This window comes from Rousettus aegyptiacus, unplaced genomic scaffold, assembly GCF_014176215.1.
Source record: "Rousettus aegyptiacus isolate mRouAeg1 unplaced genomic scaffold, mRouAeg1.p scaffold_m13_p_9, whole genome shotgun sequence".
Classification (NCBI taxonomy): domain Eukaryota; kingdom Metazoa; phylum Chordata; class Mammalia; order Chiroptera; family Pteropodidae; genus Rousettus; species Rousettus aegyptiacus.
This window is the reverse complement of record NW_023416312.1, coordinates 11,113,918-11,141,785: the sequence shown is the minus strand read 5'-3', so window position 1 is coordinate 11,141,785 and position 27,868 is coordinate 11,113,918. Positions and strand designations below refer to the sequence as shown.

The 27,868-nt window shown below is 39.4% G+C and overlaps 1 protein-coding gene across 3 annotated transcripts in view; it reads left to right on the top strand.

Moving 5' to 3' along the window:
* The window catches only part of PCYT1B (phosphate cytidylyltransferase 1, choline, beta), a 98,749-nt gene that overhangs the window by 52,017 nt on the left and 18,864 nt on the right, over positions 1-27,868 (top strand). For all 3 annotated transcript variants that reach the window (XM_016121347.2, XM_016121346.2, XM_016121344.2), the window contains 4 exons: positions 10,767-10,918; positions 13,338-13,416; positions 22,645-22,787; positions 25,443-25,631. In XM_016121347.2, coding sequence (XP_015976833.1) covers positions 10,767-10,918; positions 13,338-13,416; positions 22,645-22,787; positions 25,443-25,631 — 563 coding nt within the window. The remainder of the gene's footprint in view (positions 1-10,766; positions 10,919-13,337; positions 13,417-22,644; positions 22,788-25,442; positions 25,632-27,868) is intronic.

Here is a 27,868-nt window from a genome sequence, read left to right as displayed (position 1 = left end):
TCATATTCCCACCAGCAATGAATGAGAGTTCCTGATGAACTCCTTGCCAGAATTTGCTGTTGTCAGTGTTTTCTAGTTTGGTATTCTAACAGTTATATAGTGATATCTCACTGTTTTGTTTTGCAATTCCCTGATGACATAACGATGTTGAACATCTTTTCATATGCTCAGTTGCCATCTGTACATCTCCTTTGGTAAGGTGTCTGTTCAGATTTTTTGTCTATTTTTTAATCAGATTATTCATTTTCTTATTGTTTTAAGAGTTCTTTATACAGTTTGATTAATAATCCTTTATCAGTTGTATCTTTTTTTAAAAAAATTATTTTTATGGTGATATTAATTAACAAAATCCAATAAGTTTCAAGTGTACAATTCAATAGGAAGTCATTATGTATTGCATTGTGTGTTCACCGCCTGTAGTTAGATTCAGTTGTATCTTTTTCAAATATTTTCTCCCAGTCTGTGATTTGGCTTCTTATTCCCTTGACATTGTCTTTCACAGAGCAAAGTTTTTTAATTTTAGCTAAGTCCAGGTCATCAATTTGTGTCTTTGATGGTTCGTGCTGTTGGTGTTATATCTGTAAAGTCACTGCCATACCCAAGGTCATCTGGGTTTTCTCCTATGTTATCTTCTAAAAGTTTTATACTTTTGTGTTTTACATTTATATCTATGATCCATTTTGAGTTAATTTTTTGTGAAGGGTGTAAGATCTGTGTCTAGATTTTTTTGGTTTTTTTTGTGTGTGATTGTTCAGAGTTCTAGCATGCATCATTGTTGAAAAGAATCTTTTCCACTGTGTTGTCTTTGCTCCTTGGTCAACGATTGGTTGACTATTTATGTGTATCTGTTTCTGAGATCTCTATTCTGTTTCATTGATCTATTTGTACAGTCTTTTACTAATATTACACCTTCCTGATTACTGTAGCTTTATAGTTAGTATTGAAGTTTAGTAGTGCTAGTCTTCCAACAGTAATATGTTTTCATTTCAAAGCCCACTTGTTCATTGCTAGTATGTAGGAAAGTGACTTTTGTATTATTAACTTTGTATCCTGCAACCTTGCTATAACTGCTTATTAGTTCTAGATTTTTGGAGTCAATTCTTTCAAATTTTCTACATAGGCAATCATGCCATCTGTGAACAAAAACAGTTTTAGTTCTTCCTTTCCAATCTGTATACTCTTTATTTCCTTTTTTTTTTTTTTGGTCTTATTGCACTAGCTAGGACTTCCAGTACAGTGCTGAAAAGCAGTGGTGAGAAGGGACATCCTTGCTTTGTTCTGATCTTAGTGGGAAAGTTTCGAGTTTCTCACCATTAGATATGATGATAGCTGTAGGTTTTTTGTACATGTTCTTTGTCAAGTTAAGGAAGTTTGCCTCCATTCTTAGTTTGCTGAGAGTTTTTGTCATGAAGGGGTATTGGATTTTATCAAATCATTTTTCAACATCTATTGATATGATCATGTGATTTTTCTTTAGCTTGTTGGTGTGATATATTAATTGATTTTCAATTGTTGAACCAATCTTGCATACCTGGAATATATTCCACTTGGTCATGGTGTATGATTTTTTTTATACATTGTTAGATTTGATTTGTTAATATTTTAAGAGTTTTGCATCTATACTCATGAGAAATTATTGGTCAGAGTATATCTGTTTGGTTTTGGTATTAGGGTAACATTGGCTTCTAGAAGAGACTGTAGAGAATTGATACGTCTTCCTTAAATGTTTGGTAGAACCTATTTAGGTCTGGTGTTTTCTCTGTTGGAAGGTTACTAAATGTTAATTCAATTTAATAGATATAGACCTATTCAGATTGTCTATTCTAATGTGAATTTTGGCAGCTTCTGTCTCTCAAGGATTAGTCTGCTTCATTTAGGTTATCAAGTTTGTGGGCATAGAGTTGCTCATAATATTTTTTTATTATCCTTTTAATGTTCATGAGATCTGTAGTAATGTCCTTCTTTCATTTCTCATATTGGTAATTTTTTTCTCATTTTTTCTTAGCTTGGCTAGAGGCTTATCAATTTTATGGATCTTTGCAAAAAAACTACTTTTGGTTTTGTTGATTTTCTCTTATTGATTCCTGTTTTCAATTTCATTGATTCTGCTCTGCGTTTTACTATTTCTTTTCTTCTGTTAAGTTTGGATTTAATTTGCACTTTTTCTAGTTTTCTAAGGTGGAAGCTTAGATTATTGATTTTAGATCTTTCTTCTAAAAGATATATACAGTCAATGCTATAAATCTTCCCTTAAGCTCTATTTTTCCTACATCCCACAAATTTTGATAAATTGTTTTCATTTTCATTTAGTTCAAAATATTTAAATATTTCTTTTGAGATTCAGTCTTTGATCCATATGTTATTTAGAATTGTGCTTTTAATCTACAAGTATTTGAGGATTTTCCAGCTATCTTTCTGTTATTGATTCTTAGTTAAATTCCATTATGGTCTGAGATCAGACACTGTATAATTTCTGTTCTTTTAAATTTGTTAAGGTATTTTATGGCCCAGAATGTAGTCTTATCTTGGTGAGTGTTCCATGTGAGCTTGAGAAGAATGAGTATCCTGTTGTTGATTGATGGTGCTGTTGAGTTTAACTATGTGCTTATTCATTTTCTGTCTGTTAGATCTTTCCATTTCTGATAAAGGGATGATAAAATCTCCAGCTATGATAGTAGATTCATCTATTTCTCTTTGTAGTTCTATTAGGTTTTGCATCATGTATTTTGACCCTGATAGGCAGGCACATTAAGGATTGTTACGTCTTCTTGGAGTATTGACTCCTTTATCATTATGTAATGCCCCTATGTATCCTTCATAACTTTCCTTGCTCTGAAGTCTGCTCTGAGATTAATGTAGTTAATCCCAATTTCTTTTGATTACTGTTAGCATTGTTGCTTCTTTCTTAATCCCTTTACTGTTAATTTATCTGTTTTTGTATTTTATGATTCCCTTTCCTTTCTTAGCATATCAATTATACTTCTTTGCAATACATATTCTAAATTAATCCAAGAACACTTTCAAATAACATTTTACCAGTAGTGCAAGTACTTTATAATAAAATATTTCTGATTCCTTCCTCTCATCCCTTGTATTATTGTGGTCATTCATTTCATTTATGTGTAAGCATATATATGTAATACATACTTGAATACATTGTTGCTATTATTATTTTGAACAAACTGGTATCTGTAAAATGAATTAAGAATAAGAAAAATAAAAGTTTTTGTTTTATCTTATTCATTCTTTAATGTTCTTTCTTTCTTTATATAGATCCAACTTTCTGAGCTATACCATTTTCCTTAAATTCCTTTGAAGAAATTTAAAAACATTTTTTGCAAGGCAGGTCTACTGGAAACAAAGTCCCTCAATTTTTGTTTGTCTAAGAAAGTCTTTATTCCTCCTTTCCTTTTAAAGGGTAATTTTGCAGAGTACAGAATTCTAGATAGGTAGGTGGGTTATTTTCTCTCAACACTTTAAATATTTCACTCCATTTTTTTTCCTTTTTTTTTTTTTTTTTTTTTTGCTTCTGTTGTGTCTGTGGAGAAGTCAATGTAATTTTTATCCTTGTTCCTGTATAAGTAAGGTGTTTTCTTCTTCTGGCTTCTTTCAAGATGTTTTCTTTGGCATTTATCCTGGTTTGGTGTTCTCTATCAATTAAATGAGATGGATTGCATCTCATTTGTGACTGAATACACTATTGCTAAAACGAGACATAGTTTAACATTGATTTTATTTGTATTTTTCCTTGTTATAGATTTAAGTGCTGAAATGTTTTGCTCACACAAATATTTAGATGGGAATAGAAGTAGTTTGTTATAGTGATGCCACTCATTCTTTGAACTCCTGAGATATTTGCCAGATATCACAAAAATAATTTATTACTGTCATCGAAAAAATTTTAATGGCCTATCAAATGATAATTTGTTAAGATCATCTTTCAAATTTGTTGCAAGCAATGGATTAGACATGACCTGACCTTCAAGAAGATTTGTTTCCAAGCTATTAGAATCATTTGTTTTCTCCCTTTCTGGGAAGTATAACAAAAAGGCTTTACCAAGACTTATCAAATGTCTCTACTTATAACCCTTACTCTTTTACTTGAAAGCAACTTATTCAACCAGATATACTCAGAAAGGGTTGGGGAAATGGAAATACTGGTAATTTAATTATACCACTTCCAATCCAATAATTTTTGATAAAATGCTTTTTTCACTTGCTTAAACTTTAAAAAAAAAAACACCTAGGGCTGCAGTTTTAGCTTGCTAAATGTGCAGAAAACACCATCTAACCTAATTGGCAAAGCCAGTCCTCATTGTCAAACCTACTAAAAACCTAGAAACCAAGAAAAAGTATTTTCAATTCAAATGTATTAATGTATTTCAAGAAGCTTTATAAAAACCGCTGAGAAATAAATTACAGAATGCATTACATAAAATAGAAGCAGTCAAGATTTAAATGATGTAGATCTAATTAATAAGTTACAAATGAAACAATAAATCAATGTGCTTAATTTATAGTAATGCACTGTAATTTATAGATAAAATTATATGATATTTGTAAGGAGAGGAGTATGATAAAAAAAAGTGTTATTCCTTCTCTAAATAGTGATGTGTGTGTATCAAACTTTCGTGTTTGGTTTGGGGAACTATTACATAAAATCAAATATAAAAATCAGAAATAATTATCTTTATTAGACACCATGGTTATACTTTTCCTATGTGTTCAAGGATAGAAAAGGTAATATACTACTAAAAAGTAATTTGTCTGGCAGTAGATATTTTAATTTTTGTTATGAGGAGATAGAAAATAAACATTTTAGAAGATAATATGGGATAAGGATTGTAACCAGAATAAAGATTTTACAATGTGAGTTGATAAAATACATTTTTAAATTTCTTTTTAAATAATGCATATTAAATTTTTAAAAAATCATGCAAATATTTTACCCATATGTTTATTCCAATGTATTTTGAAAAATTTGATAACTCCAGATAATATTCCAGCTATAGTTCTACGAAGAAGCAGTACCAGCCTATACAGCTTTGGCTATTGAAGTGATTTTTGAAGTGAATAGCTGGGAAAAATGCTTACTCTTAAATAAAAGATAAAAGGCATTTTTGTGATTCAATATGAGTATTGAGACTAGCTAGAAAAATGCTTACCCTTAACTACATGAAAAGGCCATTTTTAGCATTGAATATTTCTTTCCAATGCTCCCTTTGCCTTGAATTCCTGGGCCATATCACTCAAGATCCTGGTCTTTTGACAATAGTCAGGAGAAGGAAGAGGCAAAGTTGTTAGGCAAAAATTTGCCTCATTCTGTGTTTATTTTATAACATTCAACTTCACCTGTAACAGAAAAGTGTGCAAGATAGGGAAAGACAGGAAGTTTTTATAGGTTCATGGTGCTTAGAAGAGTCATTAAACCAGGTTTCCATTTGGTTTGGCCTGAAGTCTAAACTCCTTGCCCCTTGCAATGCAACATAGTAAAGTTTGGATGGTGCTTTTCTTTTATAAAGTGGTATAAAGGTGGTTTTGGACATAGAGGCTTTTTTGAGCTTATTAATGTTAGGAAAGGGTACTCTTGGAAGTTGAGGCTCTGTGAATTTATTCCTTTAGAGCTACCTGTGCTTGGATACCTCTTGAAAAGTGTGAATCCTCAGGGGTATGTGTGCCCTAGTTTGAAGACCATTGCCTTAGATTATCTTTCCTGTGTATCACAAACCAACTTAATGTCAGACAGTTCTATAGTGAGGAAAGTTAGGGAGCCCCTGACGTACAGGTATTCTGTGTTGTTGGTTGAAAGGCTGGCTTTTGATATTATATGTGTAGTTAGCAAATGAAACACTTAACAGTGAGTTGAAAGAACCTGCTATATTAATTATGGGCCCCTTTGCAAATATGCAAGTAGATTTGTTGTAGGAATTCCCCTGGGTGGAGCAAGGGCTTAGCTCATTGAATCATTCTGGTCTGGGCAAGTGCACAGACAGTTACTTGCTTGAAATAGTTGGTTTTTGGCAGAAATAATTGATTCAAAGACCAGAAACTGTAATAACTGGAGGTACTGCTTAAAGTCTGCTTCTCGACCTTAGGCAGTAACAGACACTACAAACTGCCATGATTTTGTGCTATGATTATAATACCTGCATTTCTAATTTTAAGCATGTAGCCAGTAATAATATGAAAATTCTTTTATGCAAACATGTTTTGTTGATATTATTTTATTTTATTTTTGTTTATTTATTTATTTTAATGCCTACAGCACCTGGTATTCCTAGGTGGTCTCCCATCCAAGTATTAACCAGCCCCAGATTCTGCTTAGCTTCTGAGATTAGACAAGATCAGGCACTTGTTGGTGTTATTTTAGTGAATTAAAAAATATCCAATTGTAAAGCTCTTTTTTTCTTCATTTTAATTTTTAATGTCAGTCATTTAAAAATACGCCAAGAAATTAAAATTTATATCAGAGAGTTTCTTTTCCCTAAAAAATTTTGTGTAAGAGTATGAGTCACCAAATACCCATTTCTGCCTCGCATGAGGGGAATAAATAAAATGGTAAACATAATACTACCCCTACTATAGTAGACATAAATATTACTCCATAAATGTGGGTTTATGCTCTATGGTATTTTAATTGAAATTAAACAGTGCTCTAAGACTCCATTTTGCCTGATTGGTGGGAAATTCAGTTTCAGTTCTTGTTGGGCTTTCTTCAGCTCCCAGAGTCAAACAAGATTCCAGAATGTTTATATAAACCAGAGAGGGGCTTCTGTTTTCTAGCACTGTTTTTGCACTGCCTTCATCATCTAGTCCACAAAATTATAAGAATGGGGCAGATCCACTACACCTGTGCAAGGTGAGGCACCTGTGGTTTGTGCCCAGGTGGAATCCCAGTGCCCAGGGCAACATGTCCTTTGGCCCTAGAGGCTCTGCCACTGGCCCCTCCTGCTTGTTTGCTCCTCAGACCTTTGGTCTCTTCCTCGTTTGGAGGGATGTTCTCTCTCTGTTTCCTTCCTTACAGAATCCTCTTCCACCCGCCCCACGAAGGATATCTGGCTTTGGGGAAACAGTAGCCAGGAGGCCAGGTTGTCTACCAGCAACTTGAACTCCACAGCTTCTGTGGGGGAGTTTGTACCAAGAGGCTAGACACCTGCTTGGAGTGAGAGCAGTGAAAAGACAGATCCTGGAACACGAATATTGCCATAACTGGTCCTATATTCCTACTACTATTAATAAACATCAAATGTTAGTGGGCATTGCTCTCTGCTCATGCAGATGGTCAGATTTAATTCGCAAAATTTAAACTATGTTTTAAAGGCAGACAACTGAGGCTTAGAGAGTTTGAATAACTTTCTCAGTAATAAGTAGCAGAGCTGGGATTAGAACCCAAATCTGTTGGACTCCAGAATTTAACCCCTATGTTATATTTTCTCTCCTGTAGGATACTGGTAATATTGTTTTAATTTAAAAATTTTTTAAATTACAGTTGACATCCGATATATTTGTTTCAGGTGTACAACGCAGTAATTAGAAATTTATATAACTTACTACGTGATCACCCCCACTAAATCTAGGGGTACTGGTAATATTTTTTTCAAGCACAGTGAGCTGCCAGGATAGGTTAGCTGCAGCGTGAGCTCCCTGATAGCTCAGTGAATTCATCCATAGAACACCATTGCTCAGAGTTCTCCATCTGGCTGTCAGAGTGCATTTGCCAAGACTCAAGAACAACAGTGCTGCTTTGGGCGTAATTAATGTTTAGACAATAACTGGTCAGCATGTTCAGCTGCTTCTTGAGGTCACTCCTGGGATATGAAAATAGGACCCTGTATTGGCATAAACAGGATGTTTGTTTTCTCTGTGCCCTGTTAGGAGGCCATTATCTTGGTCATCAAGATGTTATACCAAATTGCTCAGGTGCCGGTTCAAAAGGCGGGGGTGAAGTGGTGGTGGTGGAATGTGGCTCAGCTTCGCTTTGTGTTGTTTAAAATAGAAAACTGACGGATCTGAAATCCATTTCTGTTTAATATGATTCTTGAGATAGTATTTTAATAAAGTCGTAAAAAGAACATTTAAAGTCTTAGATCAATTTTTAAATTGTATAGCTTGGCCCATAAATAATTCCTATTTATGGAGTGAAAAGCTATAACACAGTCAGTAAATCAATACATAACCTAGTCATTATGGCCCTACTCCCTGCCTACCCCCGACAGCTGGGTGTAATGGGTGATTCAAAAACAGGCTGGGCTCTTTACTTAAGATGTTCATAATATGCTTCAGGGGCTTTCAAATGTTGTATGCATTGGACTCTTCCCTGAAGCTTGTCAAAAATAGAGCTGCCTGGGCTCCACTCTAGACCCGCTCACTGTCTTAGTCCCTTCAGATGGCTATAACAAGATACTACAGATGGGGGTATGGGAAGTCCAAGATCAAGGCACCAACATGGTTTCCTGGTGAGGGCCCTCTCCCGGATTCATAGCTGGTGACTTCTTGCTGTTTTCGTATATGGTGGAGGGTGCTAGGGAGCTCTCTGGAGCCTCTTTTATAAGGAACTAATCCCATTCATGAGGATTCCACCCTTGTGACCTTAGTAGCTCCCAAGAACCCACCTCTGAATATCATTACTTTGGGAGTTAAGATTTGAGCATCTGAATTGGAGAGGCGGGACCGTTTAGACCATAGTGCCCACTGAATCAAAATCTTGGGGAGTAAGGTCTGAGTATCTTTATATATGACAAGCTCCTTAGGCGATTCTGATATTCATAAAGGTGTTTGAGCCAGCCATGTGGTCGATGGTGTTTTAGTAACATGTAAATCACTACACTGTTTTCTCTATTGTGCTGTACTGTATATATGTCTATACAGCATCTCTGGAAGTATGTATAGGAGATATATAGGCATATACATATGTATCTGGACACACACTAGTCTCTTATTTGCATTTATAGTATTGAAATATGCCTGCAGATAAATATACATCTATTGTTTTAAATCATAGTAAACATTTATTGAGCATCTATATGTATCAAGCACTGTTAATTCATTCAACAAATATTTGTTAAGTGCCCTCTATGAGCCATCAGAAACTGAAACGGACGAAAGTCCCTATCCTTGGGGAGGGGATGGTGGAGGGATTGCAATTTAGGATAGGGTGGTTGGGGGAGACTTGAAGGAGGAGAGGGAGTAAGCCATGTGGATATTTGGAGCGCAACTGTTCTAGGTTTGGGGAACAAGAAATGCAAAGCCCTGACCTAAGGAGGAGCGTTCTTGGTGGATTCAGGAAACAGCAAGGAGGCCAGGAGCTGGGACAAAATAGCCGCAGTCAGAGAGGCAAGGAATGGGTAGAGCTATGGATTTTTTAGGAGCCTGTGAGCCTCTGGAGGAGTTTGGCTTTTACTCTGAGGGAGATGGGAAGGGTTCTGAGCCTAGGAATGACAGTCTGACAGGTTTTAAAGGGGTCATTCTGGCTGATGAGAACAGGCTGGAGGGAGTGGGCAAGGCCAGAATCAGGAGACTAGTTAGGAGGCCACTCTGCAGTAATCCATGGGAGAGATGGTAAATGTGCCGGGAAAGGAGCAGCGAAGGTAGTGAGAAGAACGTGACTTCCAGCAGCATGTGAAGGCAGGGCTAGCAGTTTTGCTGATGGATTGGATGCAGGCTGTGTGAGCGCTGCAATAGGTTTTCCAAGGATGCCAGGCCTGGCTGCTGGCTGTACTATACTCTGTGGCTAGATTTGTTCTGGATGTGGGTTATGAGTTGGTTCTAAGAAAATGATCATATTTTAGTTTTTAAAACATACCTTGTACACTTAAAATTTGTGAATTTATTTTATGTACATAATACCTTAAAGAAAAAAAAAAACAATCCTAAGCAGTCGGGGTCTGACCCTTTGCAGCAAGTCCCTTACCAGGATACTGGCAAACAGGGACTGTACCCACGATGACAGTTCTTCTTGACGTGTAGAAAGGCTCTGGAAAACTGCCTGGGCCCACAAAAAATATATATTCTGAATAGGATAATGAATAATATTTATTGTTCCATTTATTTCAAAGCACTTTTATGTAAATCCTCAAAAAATCCTGAGGCTGATAGTGGAAGATATTATTATCCACATCTGAAGGTTTAGGAACCTGAGGTCTAGAGAGGATAAGAGACGTGGGAAGGATTAACTTTGCTAGAGCGGACCTTCTATTTTATGACTTTCTCCTCTTGATTGTGTGCCTGGATGTGTAGTGACTAGACCTCAATCCAGGAACAGAAGTATGTTTGTGCACATGTGTACATGTGCATGCACATGAATCACTTGGGTTACTAAGTACAATGATCTAGTAAAGAAATTGGAACTGATTGTTCAAAGCTTCTATAATTCATGCCCTTTGGTTCCTCTCCTTCTCTCTCTCTTCCTTCTCTATCTCTTCATTTGATCATTTTGTTTCTGAATAGTAATATTCACTGAAGGTTGGGATAGGGAAATAAAAAGATATGAAAGTCACATTTGGTAGTGTGGAGAATAATTTTAATAAAAACTGCAGTGGAGAATGCAGTTGTAATTAGCACTAAAATGAAATTCTGAATTTCTGGTGGATTTCAGCTTGCTTCATTTTCCTGATCCTTTGTTCCTGTAAAAAACCGAGTTTGATTATGCCAAGCACCTAGCGAAACTAAGCTCCTTTTGTCTTGCTAAAGAAGCCATGTCTGTACTGGGATGGCTGTGAGCAGTGCTTGGGACGCCTAACAGCATTTAATTCATTTACCTGTTTCAGTTTGCAGTGATGACCTCACTCACAAATTCAAAGGTTTCACCGTGATGAATGAAGCAGAGAGATATGAAGCTCTCAGACACTGTCGCTATGTAGATGAAGTCATCAGAGATGCTCCATGGACACTCACACCAGAGTTTCTGGAAAAACACAAGGTACTTATTCTTTCATGTTCTCTGAGTAGCAGAATTAGGAAGTATGGTTCGGTGGCCGATGCCCATAAAGCCCAAAGACTCTTCCAATTTCTAAAAGAGATAACTTCAGGAATTGTCATGTATCGTCACTTGATATAACACCTCTCTCCTGCCCCTGTATGGGGACTTGAATCTTCTCATTCCTTTGGTGTGAGCTCTGGAGCTAGACTACCCAGGTCTGAGTGCAGCCTCTATGCCTTCCTAGCCTGGAGCAAAATATTGAATTCACCTGCCTAAACTGTAAAATGGGGTGATATTGATGCTTACCTCACAGGGCTGTTTTGAGGATCTAAAGAGATAATGTAACTGAAACCCTTGGAACACTGGGTGGCTTATAGCAAGAATTCCAAAAATGTCATCGTCATCATCACAACCATCATCATTTTTTGTGCTTATAGACTCACGGGTGTCATTTTTTATGGAACGAGTGAACACATGTCTTATCCAGAAGGGCATGGGTCAGCCTTTAAGGAAAGAACTTTATGTCTATGATTTTGTGACCCTGAGACTCCTACTGATATGAGATTTTTATTAGTTGAAAACATGAGAAATTCTTTTGATCTGCATCAAATTATGTGCTTTGTATCTCCCTACAAGCCTCACATTAGGAGTTATTCTTTCCTTTTATAAGCAGTACAAAAAAATAAGATTAAGCTGTTCTAAGAGTTTTCTTTTCTATTTTTAAATTCACGATGCAGAAGAGAATAGAGAACACTGATAAATGTGCATGGGTAATAGCAGAGGAGACAATTTCCCAGCAAGAATAAAAAGAAAAAGGAAGAACTACAATATGATTTACTTCCAGCAATCACTAACACATTTTTACTAAGCATCTATTGTATATTCAACTTGTGCTAGGCATTATGGGGAACTCGTGATGGTAATGATGTCTGCTACTTATTGAGTATTCAGCACGTGCCCAGCACTGTGCTAAGTGTTTTGCTTTTAGACATTGCATTCAAAATCTCATGGCTACCCTAAGAAGTTATTGTTATTGTCATTATTACAGATTGGAGAGGAGGGGGGACTAAGTTTGAATACTAAGAATAGTAATAACATTTACTTAGTACTTACTGTGTACCAGTTATTGTTTTTAAGCACTTTTACATAATCGTATCATTTAATCCAGTGATTCTCAAATGGGGACAAGTTTGCCTCTAAGGGACATTTGGCAATGTCTGGAACATTTGTGGCTATCACAACTAAAGGGGTGCTACTGGCATCTAGTGGGTAAATGCCAGGGGTGCTACTAAGCATCTTATAGTACACAGGCCAGACCCTCCCCACAAAGAATTATCGGTTCAAAATGTCACTAGTACCGAGGTTGAGGAATCCTGATTGAATTTTTGCAACAAATTTTTAACTTACATAGCTAGTAAATGGTGGGGCAGGAATCTACCCAAATTAAACTGCTACTCCAAATTACCTCTCGAGGCACAGTGAAGCTGTGTTATAAAGGGCTTTGAAAGTTAAGCAAGATTTTACTTGATGTATAGGAAACAGGGAACTAGTAAAGATCAGCAGGCACAAGGGTGACAAAAAGAAAATTCTGCTTAAGGAGGATCCCCCATGTGATAGAGAGGTGGCTTAGAGAGGAGAGAGTCCACAGTGAGGAAGGTCAGATACAAGTTAGTATCAATGATCCAGGTGACAGGGTCTTGGGTTAGTGTAATAGCAATGGAGAGGAAGCAAGGCTGATTCCAAGGGTTTGGGGCCTCGATGAACTGGGGAAATTGAGGTGCTGTTGGAAGGGGACACCTCTTTTCAGGATGAATTAAATTCCAGACAGGTGGATTTTAAAGTGACAGCAAGGGATGGTGCAAGAAAAAGGTGACTTTGGGCAAATATGACAAGTTTTCCAGTTTCAGCAGCCTTATGTCTCAACTGAAATAGTAATATGTGCTCTACCTACCTCACAAGGTGGTTGTGAAAATCAAATGAGAAAAGAGATTAAATTCATTCATCAGACTAAATTTATTTCCACATTATAAGCTATGACTTAAATGTGAGGACCTATTGCCATCAGTGGCACGGGAAATGGAGACTTGGGTTCCTTATCATAGCGGGGGTTACTAAGATCTGAAGAATGAATGAATTCTCTGAAAGACAAAGTTTAGAGGCAGAAAAACAGAAGGCCAAGAAAACCTGCTGCCAGAGTTAAGAGAGAGAGGGACCAGCAAGGAGAGAAATCAGTCTAGTTCCCATTATCTCATGGAAATGGAGACAGTTGGAAATACTTTTCAGTCAGGGATTCCAATCCACATTATAAACTGTTTATTTCAACTGCTTTATTACAGCTGCTTTATTTCAAAGAGGCATTTTCACATCACAGATATGCACATCCATCCTGATGGTGACGTCACTCTTCTCTCTCCAACAGATTGACTTTGTGGCCCATGATGACATTCCGTACTCTTCTGCTGGCTCTGATGATGTTTACAAGCATATAAAGGAAGCAGGTGAGGAGTTCTCGTGGGCTCCCCTGTCCACTGCGGCACAATAATCAGGTTTAATGAGACATCTGCCCTGGGCCTGCAGCGTAGACATACAGGTATTGGAATTTCAGATATCTCCCAAATAGCCTCTGCAAGCTTCTGTTGACATGTGCTAAATGGCACAGACGCCAGTTAGGTATTTATATAGGACTTAACTTGAGCCCCAAAATACTCAACCCATTTGAGGCTCGATTAGAGTCCACCAGATTAAAATCACAAAACCCTATTATTTAAAGGGCAGTCATTTTCCTCATTCACAATGAAGTGTTCGGAATGAAATTACTTTATACTCTCAAGAAAGTTTCTTCCACTAGAAGACTGGCTAAAGTAACAACCTGGACTCCTTTTCTTCAAAGTCAGCCCTGCCATATGTCATCTTATCACATGATCGTAGTATCCTCAGGTATCACATGCAGAGGCAAAAAAAGAATGGTTAAGTATTTGTAGAATCAGGTAAGATATTTCCTTCCTGAAACCATCGTGGAGTACAGACATGGTGCCGGAACTGTGGAAGTTGTCCCATTTGTCACTAAGCATTTCTGTTAAGGTCAGAGACTAGTCAGCTCCAGGGAGTTACTGGGGGCCTGGAAAGAGGTGAGTTTCCTTCTGTTGCAGGCTCCCTGGAGTCAATTCCTTCATTACATTCTCTATTCCTACTTTTACGCTGCTCGAATTGCTGTTGGGGCTTTGTGACTGATCTGTGGTTTCCAGCTTCAGTGGGATTCTCAGGGCTCCTTGGTGACATTTACCTCCTCTTTTTACCCTTTCCACCCCAATTTACCCATAACTCATGCATCCTTTCCTCCTCTCCTGGTTCTTGAGGAAGAAGAGTACGTTTTTCTGTTCCAGGCTAACCTCTATCTGAACCTATCATCTCCCTTCCCCGGAGCCTGTCGTCTTTCTCCTTCTTCCTCTCTTGGCTATCCAAGGTTCTTACTCTCCAGTTGTTTCTTCTTGGCTTGCAATCAAGCAGAAGTCTACAAAAATAAACCCAAATTTTACCTGTCATTCCTCTTTCCTGCTTCTACAGCCACATCTTTTCTCAGTCCTCCCCTTCTAGGCAACTTGCAGGCACATATCCCTGTCATTCCTTGGCCACCTGCACTCCAACTTCTGTCCCATCCTTCCTGAGTTCTGCAATGACCTTCGAACTACCAAATCCAGCAGCCTCATTTCAGTCCTCCTCTGGGTATAAAGACCATGACGACTGATCTTTTTTCTTAGGTGCTCTTGTCTGGTGCTTCCAGGACACTTCCGGGACATTCTAATTTTCCTCCGGCCTCTCTCACCACTCTTGGGTCTTGTTATCAGTTTCTCTCCCTTGGCCTTGTTCCACCTCTCCATCTCACCAGCCTGGGCTCCATGTACCACCTTCCACAGGCCCTAGGGTTCCGGCATGCCTGTTAGTGCCTTTGCCTCATTGTTCTCCGTGCTTGGAACACTTTTTCTCTGAGCTTCTATGCTTATTCTGTTCCCAGTTGAGGAACCAGCCTAGACATGCCCCTCTCTCCCTGGGGCATAATTCAGTACCCCTCTTCCCTGTCTTCCTCCAACACTCATTGCATTGGACTTCCCTTTCAGCTCCCTTCTCATGTCATCCTGATGGTTTCTCCGTGTGTATCCCTAGCTAGAATGAAATGCCACAGTCCATGGCCATATCTCATCAATTTTTGTATCCCTAGCACAGTGCCTGGTACATTTGTAGGGAGCATGAAATGCTGTTGAACCAGAGAGTGCTTTTATGGAGTATGATAGGGAGTTAGTCTAAGATGGAAGCCTTCTGTCTGCAAGGGCTCTTCCCAACACACATGGAATGGAGCGATTTAGATAATTTGGGCACGCACTTCTATCATGTGGAATTTTTCGTATTTTTTAGATTTAGGGGTAATATTTTGGTCTGAATTAATGGACCTTTGCATCCAATTTGTTTCCTTTCCACTGGTATGTTGACTCTGAGTCCCTTACATACCCCTTTATTGAAGGAGATGCCTGGCCACAAAATTACAGGCATATCCCAGAGATACTGCAGGTTTTCTTCCAGACCTCCAAATAGAGTACTTCAAATCATAGCCTCACAGGCAAGCAAAATCTCAGTGAGAGATATAAGAGTTTGCCATTTGACTTGTTTCAAAAATGACTATGATCTGAATGAAAAATCTTTAAAATTGTATCTATGAATTTGCATTTCTTGCTCTATAACAAGCAAGTGAATATAAATCACAAATTGTAGGTGCTCTTTTGGACAAATGTATAATGGAAAAATTGTCTCTGCTATATACTCACTATCCATTATTTGTTATTTTCCTGAGCTGAGGTTTTTAGTCAATGTCACAGAGTTTAAAACAATCACCTAAGAATTAAAATAGATATTGCTGGGATTTTTTAAATACTCTGCCTCACCAGATTATATCCATTTGGATTACTTAAAAAGACATATGGGGAAAAGGTAATTACTTCTATCCTCTTATAGGGTCAGATGGCTTTTCTGACCCTAAAAATGGAGCCATTCAAGATGGAGGGGCAGTTATAGTACCCTGATTTACTCAGCTTCTCCATCCCTCTCCTTCCTCTGACCACCTTCCTTAAACCTCCCATGAGCCTTTTGCTGCATGAGAGTCTTAGAGCAAGGAAGAGTGAAGAAGGGAGCAGCTGGAATTGGTATTTTAGCTAAAGGTAGATGCAGAAGTAGATTTTTAATGGCTTGTTTTTTTGGTGGTTGTTTGTTTTTTGCTATTTTACTTTCTACCATACATTTCATCTATAGGCACTGTAGGTATATCCATGCATACCTTCCTATATACATTAAACGATTATCTGGCATGGTACAGATACACTAGTGAATTATCATATGCTTTACTTAGGGACTTCAAGAAGTCTAATATACCCCACACCATACTTGAGTTGCCTCCATTGCTGACATCTGCCTTCAGAGTTATGTTCCCCCATTACTGGGGCCTACTGGAACTCAACCCATGTTGGTCCCACCATCCCTCTCCCTCAGCCTGCTGTCACCACAATTTTTTCCTGGTACTCATTGATCTTCAGATTTTTGAGATAGCATGGGCACCTAAGGGTGACTAACCTAGTCTCACATCCCTTCCTTGGCTTCACTGTCAGCTTTTTGTAGGACTGATTCTTGTACATCTCCTGTGTTGGGGAGCTCCCTACCTCTGCAGCCCATTCCATCTTTGGATGGTTTTGATTCTCATGAGTTAACCCATGAATCCCCTGAGTGCATCCCTAAGCCAGAGATTGTTGGAGGGCAAATGGAATGAAAATTTGAATAAGACATAGCCCTACTCTTGAGAGAGAGCATAGACAGACACAAATAATTATACAAAATTATTATAAGCCCGTGATGGGGCATATACAGCTGGCTGGGGAGGCATGTCCAATAGTGGGAGTGTATGAAGAAATGTAGCATATTTGGAGCAAATCGACAATGTTTATGTAGCATAAGGTATGTAGAAGGGAGAGCAGAGATGGAGACTGATGGGATAGAATTGTTAATTCTGTATGTGACATAGAGCCGAATGCCCTTCTGAAGTAGGAGAATGCCATGAGGAGGTCTTTTGTGGGGTAAGGACCAATTGGGTAGGGGGACGAAATTAATTTCTATAACTGAACTTAGAAACCCCCATTTCCAGGAAACAAAATATGCTTGGCATTTGAAGTAATTCGGACTCCTAGATTTGCCCCTAGATTGTGTGGAGTCAACTTTTGGCCTTTTTCTCCTGGGGTAATCTATGTTTTGGGGACCTTTGTATTGGTCTGTCATGGATTGGGATCCTAGTTCTTGCTGACCTTTCATTTTGGGGTCTTGAGATACGCTCAGCCATCACCCATGGCTACCAGACCCGAATTGCAACCCTTTAACACTCAGCCACCTCCTCCATCTGTTCCCCAGCCGCCTTCCCCTTTGGCCTGTCATTGCCATAGCATCTGCTGCAGGATTCCCTTAACCATACTACAGGTGAACCACCCAGCAGTCAGCTACTTTCAGTGTTCCCAGAGAGTGTCCCTGGAACCTTTAAAAATGGCCTCCATAGTCTACTGGAGGACAGTGGAAGAATGAGCAATGGGAGGGAGCCATGTCAGGCCCTGACTTGCCTATCCTGAAAAACGCTCTGTTGAGCGTCCCCACATTGGCATGCAGCCTCTGTGTGACCATTTCTTCCCAAAGTTACTGGAGGTAAACAGGGTGCCAGCCCCTCTGCTCTAGGCTTTCTCAGGGGATCTCTTCCCTGCCCCCGTGGTTTGAACCTGAGTGGGGGGCAGGGGCCAAGTCTTGCTCACGTTGTCTGGCTTTTGCTGCTTGCCTCTTGAGCCCTCCCTGGACTCCTTCCCTCAACCCCACAAGAGGTTTTTCTTCTTCCCAGAAGGTAGGAAACTGCCCCCTTTTCAATTTCATGCCTTCCCCTACTCCGGGGTATATGGTAAAATATTCTGTACCCTGAATCTACTCAGCCTTTGGTTCTTAATAATTAAAGGGACACTTCTGGGATTAAGAAAACTCTTTTTGTGCTCCTCAAAGCCTGGCTCTTTCAGGTGAAAGCCTTACCTTTTATAACTATTCTTTTCGAAATGAGCCTTTGCAAGAGCCCGGTTTAGAAGTCAAAAACTGTCTCCTTATTCTCAGCTAGGTCTACCTTCTCTTGAGGTGGGGAAGCTCCATACCACTCTCAGCAGGGCTGGCAGTCCATTCTGTCCTGCGCTCTTAGAAAGGGCTCCTTCAGTGGTGAGGAGCATTAGGAAAGAATGAGAGGCCTGACATTCTCAAATCCCAGTCATGTTTGTGAGGAGTTCCAAGAAAGGAAACTCCACACACTTCAGACTTGCAAGGCTGCTGAGAAACATGTCGGGGAAAGGGAGAAACTGGCTGATGCATCAGTTACATTGAGGTGGGTTATGACATGAGGTGATAATTACCTTTTAAGTCTTTGTAAGATCGGAACTGGGAGCCAGCTACTCCTCCTCTAAAATTACCACGAAGGACCTAGTAGAGACCAGTGCTTGTTGAATGGAAATGTGGATTCAGTGTGCCTAGTGGGACCTAAAATCTCCATTTCTGATGAGCTCCCAGGTTGTTAGATGCTGCAGGTCCATACACCTCACTGAGAATAGCAATAATCTAGACCAGGGCTACCTCTGGGGTTGATTGAATCAGCATTTCCTTGAGTGGTAGTTCCTCAGCTACCTTGTAGAGTAGAAACAAGCATTTGGTGGTGGTTCTATTTCTCAGCGAGTGACCTCTATTGAGCTAAGAAAAAGTTGCATTTCTAGTTTTAGGGAGTAAAACCTCAAGTCCAGTTATTTAGATAGATGTAGGAACAGGTCCAGCATTTTTCTAACTCTAAGCAATCTAGTGCCCTATTGTTACATAAGAAATTACTCCCATAATTAGTGACTTAAAAGAGCCACTTTATTTTGCTCATGATTTTTGTGGAGCGGAATGTCAGCATGGGCTTGGCTGGGTGGTTATTGCTTGGGGTTTCTTGAACAGTTGTCAGATGTTGGCCGGGGCTGCAGCCATCTGAAGACCCAACTGGGCTGGAAGGCTCAGATGGGGCATTGATGTGGCTGGCAGCAAATGTTGGCTGTTCACGGGGAGCTCAGTTGGACTTGACACTGGAGTGCCTATATGTGCTCTTCTGCATTGTGTGGGCTTCTCGCAGCCCGGCGGCTGAGTTCCAAGAGTGTATGTACTAAGAGGAGGCATTCACAGGGCTAGCAATCTTGACAGAAGCTGCAAGGCTTCTTTTGACCTAGCCTTGGAAGTTCCCCAGCCTGACTTATATCACATTCGATTTGTTACAAGCAAATCGCTAAGGCCAGCCCAGATTCCAGGGAATGGGAACTGTGCCCACCTTTAACTCACCACAATTCCCATCTCCAAATTTAATGGTCAGGTGGCATTTTACTTGCCCTGGGAGCACAAGCATAAGACTGTGTGACTTTTCATATGCACAGGGACCCTTTCTTGTGATCCATTGATCCACTCTGCTGAGTCCTCACCAAGGGAGAGCCATAGCAGAGATGTGTTTGAGGCCCAGGTAGAAGAAGCCAGAGTATTCATTGTGGGAGAAAGATGCTCAGAAATAGCCTAAGTATCCACATTTGGTTTTATACTCTAATCGAGGTGTATTTTGAAAGTCAGAAATCACTTCAAATGAAGCCAGAGATATGAAGGGCATGAATTAAACTTTACGGCACTCTGCTATGCTAGTCAGAGCTACATATCAAAATCCTCAAGCAGCACTGGATGAAAAGATGGAGCTTAAATGAAGTAGGCTAAGGTCCACATTACTCATCATCATTCTAATATTGCCTACTACTGTTGAAAGTTTCCTTCATTAACATGTGCTTTGCTGCTTCTTAAAATAGCTCCATAACCAAATGCTGCAATTCTGAAAAGCATGATAAAAAAGGTTCTCTGATCATGCTCATTACTGAATATTTTTAGCAGAGCAATAATTAGGATGTAGAGGAAGCCGGGTGCCTCATTATGTCAGCAGAGGGCTTGGCTTCTTTCAGAGACCTACCTCCCAACCAGCCAAAGCAAATCTCTCCCAACCCCAACTTTCAGTTACTTAGCCACAGAGACCTCATTCTGTGGCTTTAAAGAAATGGTGAGCTCATGTCACCAGTGTCTAAGTGACTTGCTAAAATCCATTAGTAGTTGGAGGATCTTCTTAACATTTCAGTAGGCAGGGGTGAGAGTGAAATATGTCTACTGAAAAACGGGACACACTCCTTTCCAGAAAGTTCCCTGTGTTGCTCCCCCCAAAATGAGGCCATTATTTCAGGACCTCCTGGCTTAGGACCACTCAGCATTCTCCACCCACCAAAGCACCCTGCACAGCTGGTGCTATTTATATCCATGCATTTAGATGTTTGCATCTTCTGCCTACCATTTGGTTTCTTGTGTTTTAGTTCACTTTATTAGAAAGCGATATAAGTTTTTGGTTTAATAGCAAACTCCAACTCTGTCCTCTGAGCCACAGAATATTAGAAACTGGATGCTTAATGTCTAACATCAGCAGTCCCACGCTGCTGCTGACACTGTGGTTGTGCAGATGATATCAAAAGAAAGCTCTAAAGGGACACCTTAGTAGGGGCCAGAATACTGAAAAATTCACCCATGTCAATAGAATCAGAAAACTGGATTTGGAAAGACACTTAGAGATCAATGTCCATCTAGTCATTCATTCAACAAATATTCTTATAGTGCCTGCTCGTCACCCAGTGCTGAGAATATAAAAGAGACAGGAGCACTTCCTTCCTTCACATAGCTATAGTCAAGTGGAAAAGGCAGTTATTGACCAAGTTGTTTTATAAAGATCTTGAAATATTTAAAGGAAAAGAGCAGTTGAACCATGGGAGGGAGTAACAAGCAGGAAGACTCAGTCTGGGGGTGGGCAAATTTCCTAGAGGAAGTGACACTTCAGGTAAAACCCAATGGATGACGAAGGATTAACCAGGTAGAGAGAGTGTTTGCAGCAGAGTGAGAGGAGAGGAGTCAGCCCTTTCAGGACTCTGAAGTCCAGTGTGGCTGGGCCAACTCAGGGTCAGCCTGTTGCCCAGCTCCATAGAGTACAATGACAATGGTGCCCCCTGTAACTGTGTAGCTTGGGGGCTTGACTTAGGGAGTGAAGGAGGAAGGGAGGAGAGGGTCTGAGATGAGACTGGAGAGAAGCACAGGGAAGGGATAATGCAGGCTGATGCAGAGCCAGGTTAAGGGTTTGAATATAAATATAGAAGAAAGTAGAAATCCAATGAAGGATGTTGGGCAGGCATCTGACTTGCATTTTGAAAGACTATTCTATGGATCTTGCTATGTGAAAAATGGATTGAGAGGACAAAATGACAATGTTGCTGGAAACTAGTTTTGAACAAGATGGTGTTAGATTAGTTTAGATGGTGGATGGAGAAAAGTGGTAAATTGGAGAGAATTTAGGAAGTAGATTGGTGATTGGTGTAGGGAATGAGGAAGAAGGAAGTGGCTTGGATGAGCCTATGGTCACCTTGTCCAGCCACCTCATTTCTCAGCTTTGGAGACTGAGGTTGAATAATTTGCCTTCTGAGCTTTGAGAGACTTTCCAAGTCTACAAACCAAGAACCCAGCACTGTTGTCTCCAGGCTCTATTCATCATACTGTCTCATACCTGATGTCTCTGAGTAACCATAATCATAATGGGTAGAAAGATCTCAGTTGCCAACATGACATTTCAGTTGATGACAGAAGTATAAGCATAAACCAGATTCTTCTCTTTGATAACATTTGTGACCTTTTTTTAGCCCTGTCTGATATACCCAAATACATCTGAGGACTTTCAGAAGGTTCTAATAGAACTTGGCATCCTCTATGCTTATTTTTAACTCAGTCCCACATATTCTAGATGAAAGGGCCTTTGAGTGGTAAAATCACCATCCAGAGTAGAACAGTCTTAGAGAGATAAAATCATCTGACACCCCACAGTCATGTCTTTAGATCAGAGACAACAAAAATAGTACACTTTTTCTTCTTTTTCTTTGGTATAAGGTGACACAGACTTCCTTGGGGAAGAAGGGGAGTTGCTGTGATCTGACTAATTCATTGACTCAATTGTTATTTTCTATTCACTTACTCATTTAATTTGCATTTATTGAGCAGCTTCCATGTGTTAGACACAAGTACACTGAGCTGGGTGCTAAGGTTGCAAAGACAGTCAAGGCATAATCTATGCTTTCAGAATGTTCCCCTTCTACAAGGAGACAGATGTTTAAAATACTTTTGTTAATGGAAGATGAGTTTATGTCGTAAATGTTGTGGATTCTGCCTCATGGTGTCAGAAAAGATTTTCCAGAGGCATAACCTTGAAGCTGAATGCTGCAGAATGAGGAAGAATGTTGTCGCCCATGTGGGCAGGGAAGGGGGATCTAAGGCAGAAAGAAAGGGTTGGGAAAATGCCAGGATCCAGGCGAATGCATGGTGCATCTAGGGAACAGATCCAGGATGACAAACAGTGTTTACTGCAGGGAGGGAACATTCAAAACTGATCCTGGAAGAGTCATCTGGGGCCAGATGTGAAAGCCTTACTGAGACATCTAGGATATGCAACTTTGTCCCGGAGAAGGAGGGCCATTAAAAAAAAATGGGTCCACCAAACTATCATAGTTTTTCTCTTTTTCTCTTCTTTCCTACTTGAACAGGAATGTTTGTTCCAACGCAGAGAACAGAAGGCATCTCAACATCAGACATCATCACCAGAATTGTCCGAGACTATGATGTTTATGCCCGACGTAACCTCCAGAGAGGGTACACAGCCAAGGAACTGAATGTCAGCTTTATAAATGTAAGTGTACCACCCCATACCCTCTGACGATCACCATATAACACCACAGTCATCGTTTATTGAGCATTTACTATATGCCAGTGTTCTTGATGTTTTACATTTATCATCTCATTCAATTCATATATCAACTGAATGTTGTATTATTATCCCCACTTTATAGCTGGGGAAACCAGTGTCCAAAGGAGTAACATAAGTCAACCAAGGCGCACAGGTCATGAGCTTCACATTTTATAAAGGAGCTGCCTTACTTCCCTCCCCTCACTCCAACCTCCCTTTTTTTGAGCTCTCTGACCTGGGTGAAGGGTTTCTGGGAGATCTGCCATCATGAAAGGCAAGAGTTGTCTTCTGCTCAGAAGGAAAGAAGACAGTGGTGATAAAAAGCTAAACCTAGAAAAAATGCTTTCTTATTCTAACATTTTAAAAAATTTTCATCTTATCAATGCTTTACAGATGCTCATTAGATTTCTTAACAGCTGTTTTGTATTGTCCTGAGAAATTACAGCTGCTTAAATAAAGCCTAAAGTTTTTGGCTCCCTTTAGTATTTCTGCTGTATTGTTCCCACAGAGCTTCTGTTAGTTTAATAATAGAGCAACCGTTAAAACAATCTTTAAAACAAGCAAAACAAGCTGTTAAAGCAGAGGATGCCCCAGTTGCTGGAGGTGGTCTTAGTGAGTCTGGACAACTATATTTTCCTGGACTCTGAGGAGCTGATGTAGTTGATTAAAACAAGCACTCTCCATCCATACAGAATTTCAAACCCCCAAAATAGATACTGTATTTTCGAAGAGGGTTTTTTTTTTTTTTTTACAAAACTAGATGCTTATAATTATGTGCAGCCATAATTGTCCAGCAGCTTACACAAATCTGTCACTGGTACCTTCACAATAAGGAGAGGCTCATTAATTGTAAATCAGTGGTTTTCCGCATGAGGCAGGGGTTGTTGGGAGGCCAGGTTCTGTGGCTTCATATTAGCTGGGCAACAAAATGGAAAATGTCAGGTTCCAGTGGCATCACTGTAAGTGGCTGAAAAGAATTTAGTCAAAGTGATTATTTGGTATCTTATAAAGAATAAAGCCCTGGTTATGTCAATAAATTAAACTGTTTTTTTTTTAACTGAATTCAGTCAACTATCCAAGCATGTTGAGCCATTTTCAAAAGTCCTTGCTCACTCTCTTTAAGCAGCCTTTGGATAAGCCACTTAGCTCAGGGAACCATGTAGTCAGCATAGATGGATTCATGGCCTTTCTGTGACAACAAATCTAGCTGCAGCCCAGAGATGAAATCAAATGTGTTGGATGGGCATGTAGGTGAATCACTCAGAGGTGGCAAGAACCCGATGAAGGTCAATCACCCAGTCCAGGTCCTTTTATTTGGAAATAAGGAAAGCTGAGCTCAGAGAGGGGACATGACCAAGATCCCCCAAGCAAAGTAGAGGTAGAGGCAGCAGCAGCCTCCCAGCCTCTTGACTCCCAGCCCAGTGCTCATTCTACTGCTCTGTGCTGCCCCTAAGAGCTGTGTATAATAATCATATATATAGCTGGGTGGCAACACATATAGCTCTCACCACACCCTGAAGCTTCAGTAAGTCTTGGAAGGTCTAAATCAGGGAATCCTGACCCAGTTTTGCAATATTCTAGGTACCTTAAAAAAATCCTGAAATATGAACTTCAGTCCTAGGTAGTGAAAAAAAATGATAAACCTTATTACCATTTTAGGAAAAATGTATCATGATTTAATGGAAAGGAACACCCTTTGTCTTGTTATTTTCATGGTTTTGATACCACTCCCAGGTAACACAATTAAATGTCTGTGCTACTTAATAGTAATGAACAGACAACACACACTGAGCTTTTACTAAATGCCAGGCTTTGTGGCAAGCATGTTCCGTGCATTGTCTTATCTAATTATTACAGCAATCCTATAGGGTAGAGATGATAAATATACCCATTTTACAGATAAGGAAACTGAGGTTTGCAGGTGATACGTGAATTGCCCAACATATGATACCTTCCAGGCATGTAGGTATACCACTGATGCATGAAGACTATAAGAAGAACAAAATCCCAGTCCAGAGAAGCTATCAGAACTAAACCTTTTTTGATGACCAAGGAAATCAATGCAGTTCAATTAGCTTAATGGAAAATATCATTACAATGAAATTTTTCATATAACATATGGGTTCTAAGGCCCATCCAGTAGCCCACTTACTTCAGCCATTATTGGTTTTAACAATGTCCCAGTAAAATAGAGGACTCGAGCAATGCAAGTGACCATTCTATGTACAATTCATACTTTTGTCTAAGTCCCAGAAGAATTGAGGGGGTGTATTTGCCAAATATCTACCCATAATGAAGAGCAAATATATATATTTTTGTTGTTATTTAAGTGAATTCAACTCATACATTTACAGGAAAGAGAATATTAAAACCATTTCTAGTTCACTCTGCATATCCAGGTAGACTGATGACAAATGACTTCTTACAAGAGATGTGCCTTTCCATCAGTCCAGCCCTTGGGAAATAGCAACAGCCTGATTCTTCAGGTTAAGAACAAACGCAAGTTGAAATTCAATATAACAATTAATGTGAATGATTGAACTCTCTCGTGCCCTCTTGCATAAATTCATTTTTTTTTCTCCTATAATTTTTGACCAGGAGAAGAAGTACCGCTTCCAAAACCAAGTAGACAAAATGAAGGAAAAGGTCAAGAATGTGGAAGAAAGATCAAAAGAATTTGTCAACAGAGTGGAAGAAAAGAGTCATGATCTAATTCAAAAATGGGAAGAGAAGTCAAGGGAATTCATTGGCAACTTCCTAGAACTGTTTGGGCCGGATGGCGCATGGGTATGTAATTACTTCATTTGATCTTACATTGACGGGTATTTTCAGTTTATCCTCCTTTTCCTGTAACCACTCAAGGAAGTCCCTTATCTCAAGTCCAAGTGACTTGAAGTTCATTTCACTTCCTTATTTAGTTCCTGCTTTTTACCCCTTAATATGGCACCCAGTAGCACCCAAAGCCAGCTCTGGTGTCTGTTTCTATATCTTACCCAGAGCTTGGAGCCATTTGGTAATTGTTGAATGTCTATAACTGCAGAGGCTGGTTTCATAGCTCATCCTAGGCTTCTAACTGGCAATGATGCAGAGCTTGGGGATAAGGGTAAAGTGAGTCAGTGGCATCATGGAACTTATGTTGTAAGTCAAGGCTCAGGGGAGGAGGATGCAAAAGAAATGTAGCTGCCTTGGTCAGCTTTTATTGTCAGGAACTCTCCTCTTTCACTGATTGGAAGAGGGAAAAAAGGTAGGGTTTCGTCCTGCATCTGTGCCCATCATGCCCTGATTTTCCGTGGGATGTATATATACACTGGTGCAAACGTCTTAGCGGACTGAGGCCATAATCTGAGTCTTAAAACAGAGAGGAAATGTCTAAGGTCTCCTGTCTCAATTCTACAGTTAATTCTAAGTGAAAACTATGGGAAAGGAAAAAATTTCTGGAAACCACCTCGTATTCCTTTGGTATTTCTATTGTGTATGTATCTCTAAATAACCAGTATTGTCAGCAGAGTTAATGAGGTTTCTATGAAAGAGATACTTTTACAGCTAACTTTCCTTTTAAAACAAAAAGAAATGATTCCGTTTGACTTCCTTGATTTTAAGTAGCCTAGATTTCCTATTATGACATGAGAAGTCTCTAACAAAATCCACTTCGGCTTAATTATTTTATTGATGGGTTGTCACTGCTGCCTCTCTGCTCATTTGAGCTGGTTCATTATAGGATTATCTAAAAGTAAAACACTCAATTAGTAATGAAAAAAGAACGTTTGAGAAGTTGGAAGAGATGCTTTGCTTAAAGTGATTATGGAGGTGGATCTGTTAGACCAACCATATCCTATTGGCTGAATCTGAGAGGGGTAGAGGATTTGCAGGGGGGCTCCCTGTTGACTTCTAGAAAGAGCTGGCAAGGGTAGAGGAGTAATGGGCTGGATTCCTTTTCCTTTTTCCCTGGCCTGTTAAAATTTTCACTCAGGTCAATTTAATTCATGGGACATTTATTAATGTCCTTGTCTGTGCATAGTACCAGGGAAGAACATGAAGTACAGACCCTGTTCTTTGGTATTCCATGGTCTCGATAAGATAAAGTGTGAAATTTCCCAGTAATCTAGTGTGTACTTCAATAATTCACATTTTCACAACTAATTTTCAGGCTCTGAAGAAATAGCTAGTGTTTTTTTTTTTTTATGAAACTATGTAAGTGTTCATTTGCTTACAGGGATTCAGAAATATGTCTACTGAGAAGCCCTGGTGTTGTAACTCAGGGGAGTAGATGTTTCTCCATATGGAGTGTGCAAAGGCAGGGAAGGAATATAATTTCATAGAAACTCTGTAGACCCTAGTTGTTTCAGGCTCCTGGTAAAGGTGAAATATTAGCTGGAATTGTTCTAGGAGAGTCTGGTGACAGTGAGCTGAGGTGATTTTTAAGAAATGAAATCCAGCTTAGAGACAGGAGGTTTTTCTTTTTAAAACTTGCTATTAGTGTCAAAACTGTTATTAACATTAATTTACTGTATGAGCCAGACTTAGACATTACTTTTTTTCTGTTGACATTAAAAGTACAGGAATAGTTACAAGGATGTTAAACGCCAAGATAAGTAATTTGCTTTTCATGAATATGCTATTATTATAATAATTCTTTATTTGTGGATTTGGGACTGGAACTCATTTCTTAAAATAGAGAATCTACCTTATCTGCAAATACAGTACAAATAACTGAAACTTGGAAAGGGAAAAATTGGAGCATTTAAGGTAGAAAATTTGCCACAACAGGATTGGTAGGCAGCATAGTATGTAGGTTATAGTAGGTACTCTATACATGTTTCTGGATTGAATGCATGGAGTGATGGATGTGTCATAAAGACCTATTAATGGAACCTTCCAGTATCTGCAAAGCAAATGGCGAGGCCATAGAGAGATCAATGTATATAGAGATGCTGGATATATAGTGCCGGATACAGGGCTTGGTTACAACTTGGTATTTGGTGGATCAAATTTATTAGGCAGACTTGGTTTGCTTGGCCCTCAAC